We start from the raw sequence: 19,790 nt of genomic DNA, 5'->3' as shown, positions 1-19,790 counted from the left end.
AGATTATAGAAAATTTTGCACCCATCTATAATGTCCCTTTTTTGGGGGGGGGGGGAGATACACGTTAACCTGACCTCGTGTCTAACTTTGTTGCACTACGATTAATATAGAAAAAAAAAATCTAAAAAGACATGCGCGTTGATATAATCTACGGTTTATAATTGGTTAGAATAATGACAGGCCAACCAATCAAAAGCGCTATTACTGATCCAGCAAAATATTATGGGATGGAGATCTGGTAAAAATCATCTGGATTTTGATTGGTCGGAATAACAACAACTGACCAATCAGAGACGTTGTTACTAATGTATCAAATTATGGGATGGAAAGCTGATCGCCATATTGTAAAGCACGCTATTTTTTTTACCCACCATGGGTTGGCATCGTGTGCTTTGTTCATTTATTTAAACGGAAAATATTAGTACATATTTACTTCAGGGATAAAGTCTATGCAATAAGGAAAACAAAAACAAATTTAAAAAATAAGGAAACCATTGGAAAATATAAGAAAATGGAAGCAGTAAGAGCTTTTAATAATGAGGTAAGTCTTTATAAAAGAAATGACTAACATTTCATCCTGTAAAAAAATGGTTTGAATACTATAGTTTTTTTTTTATAAATCGTTATGATTTTTTTTTTTTTTCAGTTTCAACATTTTGATTTATTAGTTCTTATTATTTAATAGTTTTTTTTTTCTTTATCTAGCAAACTAATTTTGTTCGTTATTGACATATTTTTCCGTATAACTCGATCTTCCTTTATTTTTGTGTTAACTTCCTCGACGCCTTTTAAAAAAATCCACGTTATTTTTTCCCCCTTTTCGGCGATGAATTTGTTTATTTCTTACTGTTTATGCCCATTTACTTAAAAAACCCTCCATTCTATTCTATAAATTAATCGATTTCTGTAATTGTCCAATATGTTTCTTTAGATCATTTCTGATTTCATTTTATCTTTTCTTTTAAAATCTACCGGCGTTTTTAAAAATATCCGTTTTCGTTCGATGAGAATTTGGGACGCTGAAAACGTACTCTACTGTGCAGTTGTTTGAAACGTTGATTAACTTTTATTTATTTAAACTAATTTATTAAAACAAATGTAGATGTTATTGATAAATAATTATCCTATCACTTAATTATTTATTGAAGCTCTTTATATATATATATATATATATATATATATATAATTTTATGGGATAAATCGTTTTGGTCGTGTACGTTTTCAGCGTTCAAAAATTTATTTTCTGAAAAGAAAAAATTCGTTCTAGCACGATTTGTAGTTTTAAAATTACATTGCAATTTATGATGTAGAAATCGGAATAAAAATATTTATAAAGATTTTACTGCACTTATTGATCTGCGCTATTTTTTAAATAGTATTTTGAAGTTTAATTCTGTTTTTATTAAATTTTAAGGTTAAAGTACAGAATAGGTACAAAACACCTTCCCCTCTCCATGTTAAGAATGGCTTTCTAAATAATAGTTATTTGAGCATGGTAACGTAAGTGCACTTGTACCAAGATTTAATATTTTTTAAGCGAAAATAGGCTACTTATGCACTTATGTTACCATGCTGAAATAACGTTATTTAGAAAGCCATTCTTAACATAGGAAGAGGAGGAGCGTGTTTTGTAACTATTTCATACCTAACAGTTTAATAAAAAAAGATATTGTTTCAAGTGAAATCAAACTTGAAAATACTGTTTTAAAAATATCACGGTAACATAAGTGCATACTCATCGAGGACAACTTGTTTTGGCGCTTCTACACTATTGGAACGAAATTTTGTGGTCGATAAATGGAGTTTTCAGATAAAAAAAACAATGGTTTCTACTGATTTTTTTTTTTTTTTGTCAATTCTAATAAATACAATATTAGCTTCCAAATTATGCAATCGAAATTATATGAATATTACTGAATTATTAAAAAAATAAAATAAACAAAGCAACTTTAATCGTGTTAGCAGGTGAAAAAATTCGACTATCTTGTTTAAATCGAAACGGAAAACAGTGCTCTTTTATATATATAAAGTTATATATATATATGAAGTTACTGGATCGTCGATCCAGTAACTTCATCAGACTTTACAGAAAAGTTTTCCGTAAAGTCTGAACTTACTTCCTGGAATTTTAAACGTTTTAAACTAGAAATAGTTTCGAAAATGGATCACTTTTATATGTTAATTTAACGTAAAAATGAGCACTCACTTTATGACTACTTTGGGGGAGGGGTGTTTATTTGGTAATTGTGTCCTAGTAGACCAAAACAAAACCTACCTTTAAAAAAGTTGTTTTCGTTTGGTTTTAGGATATGCTAAAAACGAATATCGCATTTAAATTTTCCTCAAATAAGTAGTTTTCCGGATGTTAAACAATTTTTTGTTATAAGTGGTGGCCATTGTTGTACGTGCTTATATACAAAATGAATAAACATTGATTTTCGTTTCAATAGCATTTTTGGCGCTTCTACACTATCAGAACGAAATTTTGTAGTCAATAAATGAAGTTTTCAGATAAAAAGCAATGGTTTCTACTGATTTTTTTGGCAATTCTAATTACAATGTTAGCTTCCAAATTATGCAGTCGAAATTATCTGAATATTACTGAATTATTAAAAACAAAACAACTTTAATCGTGTTAGCAGGTGAAAAAAATGCGGCCATCTTGTATAATAAATCGAAACGAAAAATTATCTCCCTTTTTTTAACTCTTACATAAGCAAATACGATCTTTTTTTTTTTTCTAATTCTATTTTTTTTTCTTTAATAAATAAATTTCTACCTTGTAATTTTTGGATATAATCATCTTAAAAATACGAGGAAGTTTTACGATTTTCGAAATTTCGTTCTGATAATAAGCGCCGCGTTCTGTCTCGATCTGAAGTGGATCTGAATTGAGAAACATGTATGCACTATTTTATTTGTTTTATTTTTCTTAAAAAAACAAAAGCGCCACAATGCATGCGCTTAACAAGTTTAAAATTTCTATTTATTAATTTTTTGATTTTTAAACTGTTTACCGCAAAAACAACAGCAAACAAAAAAAAACTCGGTAAATATTGAGTTCGAATGCGATAAAAAAGATTGTATAGGCGATAAAAATGATTTGATTAAAAAAAAAAATCAGAGATCATTTAGAATTAAAATCTATTCACACTTTTAATCTGAAAGAAAAAACACTAATCGCAACTTTACAAATTGCAGTTTAACTGAAAAAGAAAGTTATTTTATTTTTGTATCCCCGCCCCCATATATTCGTATTTTTGAAGAAACTATTTAAACTGTTCATCTCAACATTTATTTAAAAAATACATATATATGCTTAAGCCTTATCACTCCGATTTTTTTATGACCTAAGAAATACGAACAAGATTTGATTTAGTTATTTTTTTTTTTAACCATATAAAGATTTTTTTTTTTTTTTTTTTTAGAATGCCATTATTTCATGTGATCTTAATTTAGCTAAATGAAATCTTTATTGTACAAAAAAAAAAAAAAAAAATTAGGTAAACGGATGATTTTTTTTTGTGTGTTGATATTTGTGAACCACGTGGGGGAATTCCTTTCAAGAACGGAAGTTGAGGATTAACTCCTCTTGAATAGTTCTTAACTTTTCTAGGAATTCAATATCGTTTTAGTCACTTTCAGTTTCAAGTTTCATATATATTTCCCAAAAATTATTTACTGAAAAATACACGAAATCTTTAACCGCGTCCATTTTCTTTTATACGAATCCGACTTTGCGAACTGCTCGATTATAAGAATAGAAGCCGTTTCACATATCTCGATCGATGTTTGTCCACAACGATAAAATTTTGGCTTTTAAAAAAAAATTTTTTTATTTAGATATGCAATTTAAATGTTCTTTTGAAACTAGAGCAATTTAGCGTTAGTGTATTCTTAGACGAAACATTTAAAAATAAAAACTATATTTTACACTGAAATTGTATTAAACTATTTGATTGCCATCTTGAGGTTTTTTTTTTCATAATTGAGATCCTACATGGAATTTTGATCATAAAAAATAAACTTCGAACTTAACACTAAACTTAACGAATTCAGAAAAAGTGAAGAAGTTAAAAATCTAGCTAGTTGATATATATATATATATATATATATATATATATATATAATTTCCTCCAAACCTCTGGCCTTGATGGAGGGAGAGACTAAAACTTGCTGCTATGGTTTCAAATGATCTGAATAACAGCAAGAAATTAATTCCAAATATTTCTCATATGTTATATCTCTTTTCTTTTGGAAATAGAGTACGATTATTAATATCTCCAATATCAAATAATTCTTATACACTGTGAAATTTACTTTGTATCAAAACCAAAGAGGGGAGAAATACCATGAGAAATATTTGAAATCAATCTTCCCTTGATTTAAGATCATTTGAAACCATAGCAAGTTTTAGTCTCCCCCTCCATCAAGGTCAGGGGTTTTGAGGAAATATCAGATATTTTGCAATTGATTTGGAAAACAAATGACTGACTGAAACATTTTATGGCTGTAAAAAAAGAAAAAGTGCCAAAAATAGGCTCTGGATGATGGGTGATCCCCTTAATGTGTGATCTTAAGGGCAGATATCACATAGCTCAGTAGCTCACTACACAATTCAGGTCATTACCTTACCAATGAGCCTTCATCTGATAAATTCTGATCAATAGTCGCTGAGATTTGGAACTTATAAAATTGCCATGAAAGGTTGTGTATGTGTGTATATATATATATATATATATATATATATATATATACACACACACACACATAGCCAAATTGAATATTGAAATGCTCATATCTTTGATTATATGGGACGAAACTACATGAAAATTTGCAGGCTTTTTTGAATATTAATACTATTCTATGGTAAAAATTTTATTGGTAAAAAAGAACCTATAATTTCAAACCAATAAAATATGCCCAAATTTTCCTACATATTATATAGTGTCGTGGCAGGCCAGCCTTAGTTTTGCTGCTTTGGGATGAATTTTGCTTAGGGGTTTTCTTTCCTTGGTTGTCTCCCCTGTAGCCTATGTAGTAGAACCCCGGGATACGGTGGCCGTAAGATAGTTTGTTTTTTTTCTCCAAGTTACGATGTGGGGTACGATTTTTTTCCGGCCCTTGGTTACAGTGTTATTTATAATGTTATTTGATCATAAATATGTGTATGATATATTGTACTGTATTTTGTTACTAATTTTTGATGCCGTATCCAGGGGTTCTTCTGTATATATTTATATTGCTGTTAGAGAAAAACTTGAATAAAATTTAAAGATTAAAAATAGCAAAATAGAATCTTGTTTTAGGGCAGAAATAGAATTTAATGTACGCAAGCAATCTCCTGTACTATTCCCCCCCCTCCGCCCCATTTAGTAGCCAATTTGCTATATTAATTAGAAGTGCCCGTATCTTACTTGGAACAGAAAACAAAACCACCTGATGACCTGTTCGTACACGTCGATACACGCTTGTACACGTATCGGAGGTTGCATTTGCTTGACAACGTGCTTGCACTCACGCATTTTAACTTGCAATTTAATTGAATGATTTTTTTTTAATTTGTGATTTTTTTTTTCTTCATATGATGAAACTAGAAAACATTTGTGAGAAATAGGCACTTCCAAAAGTCACTACAGAATTAACCCACCCAACCCACCCCATATGTAAAACGATGTAACTTTATTATAAATTAATATTATCAATATAACTTTTGTACCATTTAAAAGAAGGGCAAAATAAACTAGTAGTAATTAAAAAAAATTTTTTTTCTCGTACGAAAATAATGAAATTGTGAGACGAAAATCGTGTTTACATAATTGGCGCTTTAAAATAAAGTTCCCATGTAGTAAGCATTTCGAACGTGAAAACATACTAGTGTTTAATAAATTTAGCAAAAATCAACTAATGGTCAGATTTTCGTGAAATTTTCGATACTTATCCATTTTAGAATGAAATTACATAAAATATAGTTTCCGTAAAATATACGAGGGAAAAATTTTTTTTAGTGCGTGCCCCCCCCCTATTTATTTTTTCGAAATTTGAACAAAATGTATTTAAATCTATCGACATTTCTATTTATTATGAAACATAAGAGTTCAAATAAGTAAAACATTTATTTTTTAAAAATTGAAATACACGTATATATATATATATATATATATATATATTATTCCTCAATTGGAATTTATTATGAGATGAGCATTATATTTTTATTTCGGACTATTAGTCTTATCTTTATTAGTTGTTGTTTTTGTTTTTAATCTTTTTTTTTTTTTTACCACCTGACGAAGGCCAGAGGAAGTTGGCCGAAACGTTGTGAACCAATAAAAAAAAAAAAATTAAAAACAAAAACAACTAATAAAGATGAGACTAATAGTCCGAAATAAAAATAGAATTGAAATACACGTATTGAACAAAAAATTACCTTGAAGTTGCAATTAAAAAATGATATAAATTTAATGTATTTTTTTTTTTTTTTTAAATAGCGTTTTTTTGTTCGGGTTAGTATATACTATAATCAGTTGAATTGCCAAGAAAAAGAAACTTCGTAAACATTAATTAATTTTTAAAAGATTAAAACGATTAAAATTCCATTATTTCAAAATGTTCCGTTACGACATAGATTTTTAATTAATTGTGTTTAAATTTTTTTTTAAATATTAAGTTTTCATATAAACATGACGCTTGCCAGCTATTTTATCGCCAGATTAAAACCAATTTGAAAATATTATTGCACAAATATTAAGCATTTTGTAGGCCTCCCCCCTCATATTTTGTTTGTCTCTTTTTACCGAACAAAATATGGAAGCCCCTAGGTAACCAAATGAACATTCAGTAAAACCGTATTTCATATTTATACAAATGTTTATAATATTATTAATCGTTAAACTGTGTAAATCTTAAAACCAAACAAAATTATAACAAAGATTAATTTATTAATTGCAGTTTGAAGAAGATAAACAAAGGCTTTAAAAAATTATTAAGTCGCTTCTGCTTTTTCATAGTTCGTATAGTTAACACAAGTCTGACGTCACAGAAACATGCGGTCCATTTTCGTTTGGCAAACCCTAGTGAGAAAATAAAGTTTCTTCCTTTGTCTTCGCACTTGTAAGGTTTACAGGTCAACAACGTGGAAATACAATTTTGAGAATACAAAAATTTTATTTGTTTTATCTCGCACTATGTAGTCAAGAACTGCGTGATCATTGTACGTTAAAGTTGTAAAGTGACCGACTACTCTCCTTTAAAATCTAAAAGTATTTTAAGATGCTAATGTACTGTCTACTTTATAATGTCTAAGAAAAATGCGGTTTTGCCCAATTTTCCGTAAAAATTTTAATTTGAAATAAATTTCTTAGTGATTTTTCGTAATTTTTGGATATATTACTATTTTTGACATGACAATTAAGTACGTAATATTGTTTTTGCTTAAAACAATATATTTAAAAAATCGATTTATCAACTATAAACCCCTCACCTTTTAACCTAATGTTAACGAGTTAAAAACCATAGTTTTCCACTCTGCTTAATTTTTAATTCAACTAAAATGAAAAATCATCTTTGAAAAAAAAAAAAGATTTTAATTAATATGCATGAAAATAAGCAAAAACAGACCATTTTTCGATTTTAGCATCCGAAATTCATCTTTCAAATTACTATCGCTCTGTTGCGAAATCGTATGAAAAGAAAATATAATTTTTCCATTGACACGTGGGATAAATAAGTAAACATTTTCTTTGTTTTATTTAATTTAAGACTCTTTAACCCCCCCCCCTCCAATATGTTAAATTGAACGCATAATTTTGTTCTTTTTCACCGACTATTTCTAAATATATAATCAAATATTTCATCCGGTAGTTCTCCTCCTCTATCCATCTGAAAATATATTACTGTGTTTCTTAATCTGATCTGACAATATTTCCTCACGTGCCACTGTTGTCTCAAAGAACCTGCATTATCATTTATGATCACCCGGCAAGTAAATTAGTTTTTTTTTTACCTACAGATGTGTAATATATATATAATATAATATATATATATATATATATATATTTGTTTGTGTGTGTGTGTAATATGCGGATTTAGTATCCCTTTGAGACCGTATATTAGTGGCTCCATCATTCTGGTAATTATAGTAGCAACCGGACTCACAAAAGTTTCAAAAACGACCTGACAAATATACCCAATGAACTAAGTGCAGCAGAGCTACGAATAGTTGCACTTCAATGGGGCAGTTGTAAATTTGAAAAGATCTCTGTTGGAATATGAGATGAGGCTGAATGTCTGGCATCTGATGCCTCACCGTCAGCTAAAAGAAAATGATAAAATTTAAAAAAGTGTTAGAATCCTACAGTTATATAACTAGGAAACGAATCTGTTAAACCTGGCAATATGGGACAAGGAAAACGTAACCTTTGTTGAATTGAGTGTCCCTAATGATGTTAGTATAAACAGCTGAGAGGATAAGGTAAGGAAATGCCAAGGTCTTATCTACATGAAAATAAAACTGAAATCCTAGGAAGATTTCCATTATTTTAGTAATTATAGGAGCAACCAAAAGTGAGTGTTCCTAATGATGGAGGTCTGAACAGAGCTGAAAAGGAGAAACAGACCAAATATCAAGGTCTCGTGTATGATATGAAAAGAAATTGGAATCATAGGGAGATATCAATCATACCAGTTATTTTTGGTGCCACAGGGCTTATGAAGAAGAACGTGAAGTCCTACCTAACTAATATTCCTGGTGAACCAAATGCAAAAGAGATCCAGACAATTGCACTTAAGGGAACAACGAGGATACCATAAAGAGCTCTCTGTTGGTTTCAATAAAAAGCAGGGCAATGTTGGCAGCTGGTTTGGCTGCCCCATACCCAGTGTTACAATATTCAAAGGAAGAAAAAAATGAAAGTGAAAACGAATTTCCAAAACTACTCGGCAAATATATCTGGTGGATCAAATACAAGGGAAATGCAAACAATTACACTTAAAGTCGTAAAAAGATTTCTGCTGAATTCTCTAAAATAGCATGTGAATGTCTGGCATCCGGTATGATGATCTATCTCCAGCAAAACAAAAAAGAAAAAAATTTGGGATGGGGGGGCGTTTTAGAATAGTTGGTATTATTCTCATTAGGAATATGTAAAAGGAAAATGCTTCTGCTTTGTTAGCAGTGAGGGCTGTTTCTTGTGGATAACTTTTGTTAATTTTTTGACTTGCATTGTGAATATGCATTTTGTGACATGGACCCCCACCCCCTAATAATGGTCACACATCCAATCAAATAGTTAATATCCTGGTTCACATCAGATGGGTGAGCGCAATTATCAACTATCAAAGGCAGGTGCAGATACAGGTATCAAGCATGGTATTGATCATGCAAGGGTAAGCTTGTTAGCAACTAGAGGCAAATCTTTGTGAAGCATCCTTTGCAGTTCAACCTCGCCAATCAATTTGCTCTTTTCGAGCCTGATATTGTGTTGCAGCCGTAGGTGGAATGAAATATGACCAAGTCTGGTACAGTGAAGATGGCATGAGTGTATCTGGAAATTGTATACCATTCGGAATGTGTCACTGACAAAATGCTGGAACATGGGGAAAAAGTAACCTGTAGGAGTACTAGGTTTCCATGCTTTATGGTGATAAACCTTTCAAGCAATTCGGGCGAACTGTCATGAATACTGATTACTATTCTGACAGTGCCTTGTGCGGTACAAAAAAGCACTTCAATACGCTGCTCAATCGACTATCGAGCCGACTAAGGAAGAGTAAGGGTTCCCATAAAAGTATACAAACACAAGGCCATGCTGGAGATATTTACTGCATGAGTGTATAATGTCATCAATACAATGTAAATGACTTTGGTCAGCCCTGATGATTGAAGAGAAGCTATCTTCCTGCTCTTTCATAAAACGATAGACTAATGACCTTGCTTAGATTACAGAAATATTAACCTTATTGATGTGGTGCTGAAGGCATGTGCTGTACTTAATCTGAAAGGTTCAGAAAGTATGCAACATCTATACATGCCAAACTGGTGATTTTGCCCAGTAAGAGACTATTGACCAACCTTTATTGCACCCTCAAACAGTGCTGGATTATCAGCAACCACTGTGCTTCATTGCTCTTGTGGTTGTCTTACACTCCTTTGACATTTCATGCCGACAGATCATGTTCCTACAGTGGTCTCCTCTGGTGATACTATAGGTCCACACAAGTTTGGGTACAAGCTTTGGTGACTAATTAAAGACTTAGGATGTGAAGACCAGCGTTTGACAGGTATATGGGTTATCCTTACTCTCTTTGACTTCATCATTAATCACGCTTTCCAGGATTATTGGAAGTTGGAAGTTATCCAGGACATAAATGTCTCTGAACTGTTTTTTACTGATGACATCATGTTGCTGGAAGTAAATCAGAGTTGAGTTGCAGGTTGCATTAGAAAGCTGCAGAAGATGTTATTTCACATGGGTATATACGTTAACACATTAAAGACTAAGATTCTGCTCAGACGCCAGGAGACTGCTGTCTCTTAATAGAATTTTGGAGGATGTGAAGTACTTTGTGTACCTTGGGCTCACCGTTGATCCATGCAGGCAGAGAATGGTATAGTGGAAGTAAGTTGGAGTGTTTCTATTTGGCTAACCATGTTCCAACTGCTCTTCAACGTATCAAAGCATCAAAATATCTTTGTCTTGTTGTAGTGATACCTTTGATCTGGGCATCACAATGGGCCCAGAAAGCAAAATTATGAAACTCTTAACACATTGTTACCCAGTTTTGGAATCTTATTTAAATGGCCAAATATGATTCCAAATACTATTTCACAAGATAAAATAAACAAAAATTGTAGCTGCTTATAAAACCTAATTATTTGGATAGGATTTGCTCAATCTATTATACAATATTCTAATAAATTGGTAATTGTACCTAACTATCATTTAGGCTCGGCAGAAGGGTTCCATGCAAAGTGTGGTTGAGTTTTGACCAAAAAAGTTTGATTATATTCAGGCTAGTTTTTAAGCCAAAGTCTTTAAACTTGTCTAGGCCACATCTTCTGGACAATAGAACTGTTTAAGCAGCAGACAAGTATTTTATGTCTAGCGTTAGTTTTTCCAGACAATTTTCCATTTCTTCTGAGAACAAGTACCTTTCTTGAGATCCATTACAAGATACACGCTTACCATGTGCTGTGCTATTATAGAGATATAATCCTGTTTTTTATAGATTGTGTATGAAACTTCTGAATGTGTTACATGCCCATACCATCTGAATTTCCTTTTTCACCGTCGGGTTAGTAGGGTTTTATAGTAATACGTTTCTTGAGTAACATTTCTGCAGACTTTATTGTTGGTATCATGGTCTTTGTATGAGGTGCCAAGGAGTGGTATTTCTACTGTTTGTATCCTCTTTCATAGGTCTGGTTTCAGTATCAATGTCTTGCATGCATAAAGCATGATTAAGATGATTAGCACGTTTAGAAGCTTCACATTGATTCTGAGATGATTCCACCTCTCTGCAAGAGAAAAGGACAATGGGACAGACAAAAGAACTAGGCTAACATCTTTAATTGGACAGGAAAAAGTTTTAGTGTTACTCAGGCACTTTCCCACAACTGCACTGAATGGAACCAGCTGATCCACTGTTCATCCACCCTGAAGCCCACTACGACCCTGATGTGTTACAAGACCAGTAATACGAAACTCTCCTCCACCTATGAATTGGTTCACCCAGTAGATCTGATCCTTCAACCCAAAACTGATCAACAATAAAAACCGTCAATAATAAAATTATGTTTATGTAAGGTGGGTGATAGTGATATTCCTTTGATCTGAATTTGATATATTTTTCTTGGTAAGCCCTTGCCTTGTTTGAAAATCTACCCACTTTTCGTTGGAATTTTCTTTTCTTATTAACCAAATTCTCAAACAATTTTTTGGTATCCTCTGCGTTTCTATCTATTTGAAAACTTTGCAGTATCCTTTCTCTATTTGTTCGATCATCTGGCTGAGTGATACAAAGGATACAATCTGCTCCACTGTGAGATCTTGACTTGAGATGACATTTACCCAAGATGTGTTGAGCCGGTTCTTGCCATAGAGCATACAGTGTTCCGGACGAATGCAGACAACACCTGGTTTGCAGCGGCAAAAATATCCATGAGAAGCCAGTCCCAGGACCAGCAGTGAACATCATAGACCTGCGGGCCAGAGGTAGATTTGAAGTCGCTTTGGTGTGTAACATCTTCCACTGGTCTCTCAGTCTTCGCAAATCTTGAAGTGGTTCTGGGGCTTTTTTTTTTTTTTTTTTTTTTTTTTTTTTTTTTTTCATGGATGAACTCTCCTGTGTTGAAGCTAGTGAATGGTTATTTTAACATGAACAGTCCTGTTTCCAAAGTGCACACATACACCTTCAGTTGTCTGTTCTGCTCAAGTGATAGTAATAATAAAATTGAGTTAATTTTTTTTAATTGAATTAAATAATGAGGGCAAAGTGTTCTACATGTATTTAGTGGGATTTTTCCATTAGTAAACATTAGTTAGCAGTTGTCTTATTTTCATAATGTTTGATCAGCTTCAGAAGAGTTAAGCCATGTTGGAACATGTTCTCTTTGGCATCTGTTCTTACTTGTTACTTGCTCCATCACCACTGTCTTTGAAAATCATTTTAAGAACTTCAGTTTCCACATCACTTAAGCTACTCCCCTTTGATATTTGAATCTTCATCAGAGATTCGAGTCATGCTAACAATTTTGTATTGAACTTTATCATTTTATAACACCGCTGTGATATCCTGTAACAGTTTCTTCTATTTTTTCATCAATGGTAGGAAATGGTATTTCTTTCAAAGTCATAATATGATGATGGGAATTGTGGAAGTTTGCATTAAAATTTGAAAATGAAGAAAGGCAAATGAACATACAAAATTAAAACTCGTCATAACGTAGGGTAATTATGCATAAAAAGTATGAGGACAATACGGAATATTGTAGGATGAATAGTTGCATTTGTAATGGATGTTAAAGGAAAGTTTAGAAAAATGACAGTTTTTTTACAGCAAATTTTTTATCCATCTTTCATTGAGAAAAGTGCTGTCACAAAATGGATTCTATTGAAGGTAAAAGTACTTGGCCCAGATCCCCCCTCCCCCCTCAAAGTATATACTTTGATACATGAATCTTAACACTTTTGGAGATAAGGATTGATTATTCATATTATTTGGATTCTTTGGACTACTGTTCTCATCTTGAGTGTTATTTTCATGCTTTGCTGGTATAACTTCCAGGGGTTACATCAGCTAAAATGTGAAAGTAACATTCAAGATAAGAACAGTAGTCTGGTGAATAAAAAGATTGAGATAATTTGGCAAGTTGACAAAATTCTGTACTTTTTACCCTGATTCCCTAAAATGCAAAAAACAAAATTAGAAATATTGGGCATTTTTTATAATAGCCAACAAATTGAAAAAGTGACAAACAAACAAATATATAACAAATAAGTTACCAAAAGCAAGATAAGTTGCTCTACTACCTACGTGTTTTTTTTTTTTTTTTTAGTTTGAAGCACAAATAAAACAAAATACTGATAAAAAAATGTATCAGTATTTTTTCATTTTAGAGTTTTGAGCGATTATTTAGTCTCCAGATGACCATGTCATGTCGGCCATTTTAATCTTGTTCTAACTTAGCAACTCTGTACTACTTGGGTTTCAAACTCAATGCTTTAAAATAAGTTAAACCACCAAAAACTTATCCAGGTAGGTAGAGGAGTAACTTTGGTTACATTTATTTGTTATAGATTCATTTCTTGACGACTTTATCAGTTTGTTGTCTACTAATAAATGCTCCAAAAACTTTTACCAAAAAAAAAGAGCTATTTTAGTTTTTGATTAAAGTTTAAGGGGAGCTTCTGTCATTTCTCCCTGGCTTATAACCTAATACAAATTATGCAACTCTCCTAGACCTTTTTCTTACAACTTTCCCAGAACTGTGCTCATCCTCTGTCCCATCTCCACTGTGATCTTCTGATCACTTGGTTGTCTCAGTAAAGATAAAAACAAAAGGTAACGAGTTCTCAGATATACCTCCCCATCATACAGTATACTGATACTTGATGGCTGACTGGGATATCAGATACATCTCTATATTCCATGTTTAAAAAGAATGTGTCAGACTTAACTGTTGGTATAGACCACTTAATACTCTCCAATAAATACCAGCAAAAATCTAACAGTCAGCTATGGTTCACCCCAGAATATGCCACTGCCATTGTGCACAGGAATTACTATTTCCATTGCTTTCAATAAACTAGATGTTCTGAAACTAAAGCCACTTTTAGGATTGCCAGCAACCACTGCAAAAGATTAATAAAAAATGCAAGAGTTGTATGCTCGGTCTGTCAAATTTAAAGTAGTTGAGCAGCAGCTTGATTCCCACAAGTTTTGGTAAATGACAAACAGGGTCCTGAACAGAGGCATGTCCTCTATCCTAACTGTCATCAATGGACCTGAGGTAATCTCGTCAGCATCTCATAAGTCTAACTCTTTGCTAAAAACTTTGCAGCAAATTCGACCCCCCCCCATATTTCCTCCTACCATGTTATGCAACATATAAATATATCTACACGATATTGCCAACCTTGATTCCAGTAAAACAACTTGCTCTGATGGCATTCCAATCATAGTACTCAAAAAGCTTCAATCAGAACTAGCTCCCGTACTTACAAAGCTGTTTAAATGTTAAGGAGAAATATTTACCATCACCTTGGAAAACTTCATCAGTCTGTCCCGTATTTAAAAACTCTGGAGATGGGTCATCTGCCTATCAGTAGAAACCAATCAAGCTTGTGTGCATCATGCATAAGTTGATGGAATCTGTGATAGAGAAGTAGTCAACCACCTCGGTAAAAATACCTAATCAGTGATATGTTCTGCTGGATCTACAGCTGATGTGCGAACTCTAATATCACACAGGATTAGTAAATCTCTTGACGGGACTTTATTTCTAGAGTAATTGCTCTTGACATATGAAAGGCTTTTGACAAGGTATGCCATAAAGGTTTTCTTCACAAGATTTCCAGCTATGGAGTAGGTGGAAATGTGCTCTTGCTTAGTAAATCCTTTTTCTCTAATTTTATAAGTGTAGTCATTGATGGGCAGAAATCAGAAGCTCATAGTATCAACGTTGGCATCCTGGGCCCAACTCTCTTCCTGATTTTCATCAATGAGCTCCCAAATCACATTCTTAGGTCATTCATGTAGGAAACTCCACAATCAGTGGCAACACTTCAAAGGCCAACTGATCAAGATATCTGAGTCTGACCTTGAGCATGTAGTGCAATAGGAAAAAAGGCGGCTGGTTAAATTTAATGCATCTAAAACCAAGCTTCTCTCCTTTCATCATCAATGCTCTGATCACCATCTGGCTCCAATTTAAATGAATGGCTCTCTTGGAGAAGTAAAGTATTTTGACAAGGTCCTGGGACTGCCCTTCACTCCTGATCTGAAATGGAATACTTGTATTAAATTGAAGATAGCTGCAAAAATTGTAGGATCATTCTACTGCTCCATGTTACTGCCAATGCAATCGTCTCCCTATATAAGAACCAAGTACTTCCTAGGATGGAGTACTGTTGCAACATCTAGACAGGAGCTGCTCGGAGACCCTATCCTACCTTGACAGTTCAAAATCGGCTTTGGAGCATAGTGATGCCCGGTCTCTCTTCCCTGCAATCTCTTTCTCACAAAAGAGACGTTGCAAGTCTGTCTCTGCTCTATTGTTATTTTCATGACAAGTGCTCATCTGAGTTTCAATCTATTCCCCCCCCCCCAGTCAAACTCTTACAAAAAACACTTATCAAACTAAAATCACTATCAATTTTTCCCTCGCTCTCTGTACCTAAATCTGAATGCAGTTTTCATGAACAAAGCTTCTTTTCTCCAAACTGCCCGCCTGTGGAACTATGTTCCACTGGCCTGCTTTCCAGCTAACTACAACATGGTTGTTTTAAACTCCAATGTAAACAAGTTTCTGTTGAGCTGTCCCCTTACATAATCAAGTTATACCCAATTTTCACCCCCCGAACGATTACTCTACTGTTGTCCAGATGACTTCCATACACTCATTAACTCTTATTTTTGAGTGTCCATCGGGTTTTGAGAAGTGATGACTCGCTAGTAAAAAAAAAAAAAAAAAATGGTATATTAAGCCTTAAAAAAAAAAACAGAAATAGAATCTCCAAAGCTTTTTCTCACATATTTCGTTTATTTTCTTACCAATCTGAATTTCATCAAGCAGATTGTGACCATTAATTGAATGTTTTGGAGCTATTCCTGAACATTCAAACATAATTCCACTTCTAGTATAGACTAGTGGTTCTCAACCGTAATCTATTTTAGAGCATGCAATATGGAAGCGACTTCAATTCTTAAAATATCCAATATATTTGTTCATATTTTATGCAACAAAAACTGACATGATTGAATTATAGATTATTTATTCATGTAGTATGCATTTCATAAACTCATGGTTAATTTCAAATTTATTCATAAAAATTCTAAAACTGCGACAAAAATTGCAAATCAATTTTATCAAAATTATTTGAACACACAAATTTCCACCGTTATGTAAAGTATGTTTATGAACCTTAATGAAATGGCTGGTATTGCAGTTTTTTAGCTAGCAATTCTATCCTGGGCTCTGTTATGACACACCTTGTCTTCCACATTTAATTGATTTTGGTACTTATTTTTAAGGATGAAGTTTGGAGTATGCTGCTTCACATAAGTTGTTTGGAAAAACAATAATTTCCTTATTGTAATTTTGGATATTAACATGAATTTTGCAGAGCTTTTTGCATAAAATTCTCAATCATTGTTATCATAGTGTTGTATATAATATTCACATTGGGCTAAAAATCAATTGGCAACCTCATGGCATTAGTGTCGCGACCCACTAGTTTGGAACTACTGGCATAGACCTTTATTTTTTTTACTCAGAAATTGAAGGTAAATTTCAGAGATATAAATTTGTAAAGGTATGAAACAACTTGATTTTTTGCCTATTTCCATCTGTGGGCATGTAGTTATAAAGAGAGAATTAATTTGCGACGTAATCCTCTCTGCTTGATTAGCACAATTGGATTGACACAACTGAACATCTGGACAATAAACACAAACTGAGTATCACAGAGATATTTGAATATGTTTCCGAATGTTTGAGATGAAGATTGACAATTTGGATTCTTTCGACTAATGTTCTCATCTTGTTTGTTATTCATACAACATTTTTGTCGATGTAACCTCTAACCTTCAGGTGTATGCTGTCAAACTCTGGGATCTGCATGGAATTTCGAATGGAACCCTTTATTTAATCCACATAGCTAGCTTGCTCTCATTCTGTCAACCATGATTGAATAGTAGTCCTAACTAATTCATATAAATTTATAGTGTTACCCGCACTGATAATTGAGCCTTCAACTTCCAGAAGAGTGTAACTTACAACTGAATTTTACCAAATACTTTATTCCTTATACTATGGCTCCTTGTGGAAAGTTAGATTAAAGTTTGATTTCCAATTTTTGTATGATTTTTTATTGTTAGAATTAAATAGTCAACAGTGTTTTTAATTTACAACATATTATTTCTTTGATACTTGAAGTTTGCTGTTTCACAATCTTGTTCATGACTATTCTCCACAAATTTTTATAACAATCCGACATAGTTCAGTGTCGTGACTCGCTTTGTTTTTAAACTGACATTGAACAATTATCATACATAAACATAAATCGTAAATGGGTATACATATTTTGATTTAAAATTTTGGAAAAGAATAGACAAAATATCTTTGAAATTGCATTGAGATGCAAATATTTTATTAAAAATCATTCGATTTTTATTTTTTAAACTTTAATTTAATTTTAGATAGTAATGAACGATATGTCGCATGAAGTATTGTTTTGGGTAATCCCCCCCCCCAACCTATTGGTTCTATTTTTACACCGTTTCAGCAGATTTCTTCATATGGACATCAAGTATGGTTGTGATTGTGCACTTAACCATGCAAACCACATTTGTGATTACAAGCAAAATAATCTGTGAAGAATCCTCTTCAGTTCAACAGAATCTGAAGTTAACTGTTAAAGACAAGTTTTAAATTAGTTTCAAAGTCGGTTTGTTCCTCACATTGTGCAGAGATGGAATAAAGAATGATAGCAAGAATTGTAGTGGTGTCGAGTAATCGAGTTGAACTGTAATGCGTACTGGTGTTCATTTGCTGAAGATATCAAATTAGGTATTCCAAACCATATCTCCATCCAACACTTGCCAGCATGTAAAATAAAGATTAAACTGAATATGGTTAATATATAAAAAAAAAACTTTTAATACGTGAAAATTAATTTTAATCAAAGCAATAATTTAAATCAAAACATTGATGACATGAAAGTGCAACCTTGATTGTACATGATTCATTTCAAGAGCTAACACATTGAATCTTCTAATGATTCATAACACATTGAATCTTCTAATGATTCATAACACATTGAATCTTCTAATGATTCATAACACATTGAATCTTCTAATGATTCATAACACATTGAATCTTCTAATGATTCATAACACATTGAATCTTCTAATGATTCATAACACATTGAATCTTCTAATGATTCATAACACATTGAATCTTCTAATGATTCATAACACATTGAATCTTCTAATGATTCATAACACATTGAATCTTCTAATGATTCATAACACATTGAATCTTCTAATGATTCATAACACATTGAATCTTCTAATGATTCATAACACATTGAATCTTCTAATGATTCATAACACATTGAATCTTCTAATGATTCATAACACATTGAATCTTCTAATGATTCATAACACATTGAATCTTCTAATGATTCATAACACATTGAATCTTCTAATGATTCATAACACATTGAATCTTCTAATGATTCATAACACATTGAATCTTCTAATGATTCATAACACATTGAATCTTCTAATGATTCATAACACATTGAATCTTCTAATGATTCATAACACATTGAATCTTCTAATGATTCATAACACATTAGAGATCAATCTAGATTTTGTTTTTAATAGCAAATCTAAATCTAAAAATATAAAGCCAAATCTATAATAGGACAAAAATTTTTCATTAAAGTTTTCATCTTGCCATTTTTGGAAAAGACAGCTTAATAACCTACAGTAAACCATTATATTAACAAGTGTTCAACAAGGAGATATACCATACAGTGCCGACCAAATTTCAAAAGAATTAACATTTTTTTAAACAAGAAAAAAAAATTGTCACTGAAAATAGTAATAAAGTTTGAAGTAATCTAGAAACCATTATTAATGATTCTAGAGAAAAACTTCTACGTTGATAAAGAGTAAATATTAAATTTTTACAAACGAAATTGCAAGTTGAAATTGAATGCTGTTTTACTACATTTACACATATTCACATTCTCAGCTAGCCTCGTTTGGAATCAAATTAAATTTGAGAAACCCAGGTCAACAAGTGCAACATTTAAAATTTTATATTAATAGTACACATGTTTACAACAAACGTGTAGAATGCGCAATGAGTGATCAAGAGATAAATCAAAATTCTTTTTGTACAATGTTGCGCAATTGTTGATCTTCTGATTTTCGTTTTATTATGTGTGATTGTTGATCTCTAACTCTAAACAAATTTACTCGAGCATGGAAACACAAAGTGAGACTTGTTGATTTTCAAATGTTTTAGTTAGGTAATGGTTGTTCATGGTGGAGGAATA

At 32.3% G+C, this 19,790-nt stretch overlaps 1 protein-coding gene across 4 annotated transcripts in view; it reads left to right on the top strand.

Moving 5' to 3' along the window:
• Nucleotides 1-304: 304 nt before the first annotated feature.
• LOC145263080 (uncharacterized) overlaps nucleotides 305-19,790 on the top strand; it is a 78,079-nt gene continuing 58,593 nt past the window's right edge. For all 4 annotated transcript variants that reach the window (XM_080119955.1, XM_080119953.1, XM_080119954.1 and 1 more), the window contains exon 1: nucleotides 305-541. In XM_080119955.1, the coding sequence (XP_079976081.1) occupies nucleotides 512-541 (30 nt within the window). In that variant the 5' untranslated portion in view covers nucleotides 305-511. The remainder of the gene's footprint in view (nucleotides 542-19,790) is intronic.

This window comes from Euprymna scolopes, chromosome 38 (assembly GCF_053919585.1).
Source record: "Euprymna scolopes isolate OS-2025 chromosome 38, ASM5391958v1, whole genome shotgun sequence".
In the NCBI taxonomy this organism is placed as follows: domain Eukaryota; kingdom Metazoa; phylum Mollusca; class Cephalopoda; order Sepiida; family Sepiolidae; genus Euprymna; species Euprymna scolopes.
This window is presented reverse-complemented; position numbering and strand designations above follow the sequence as displayed.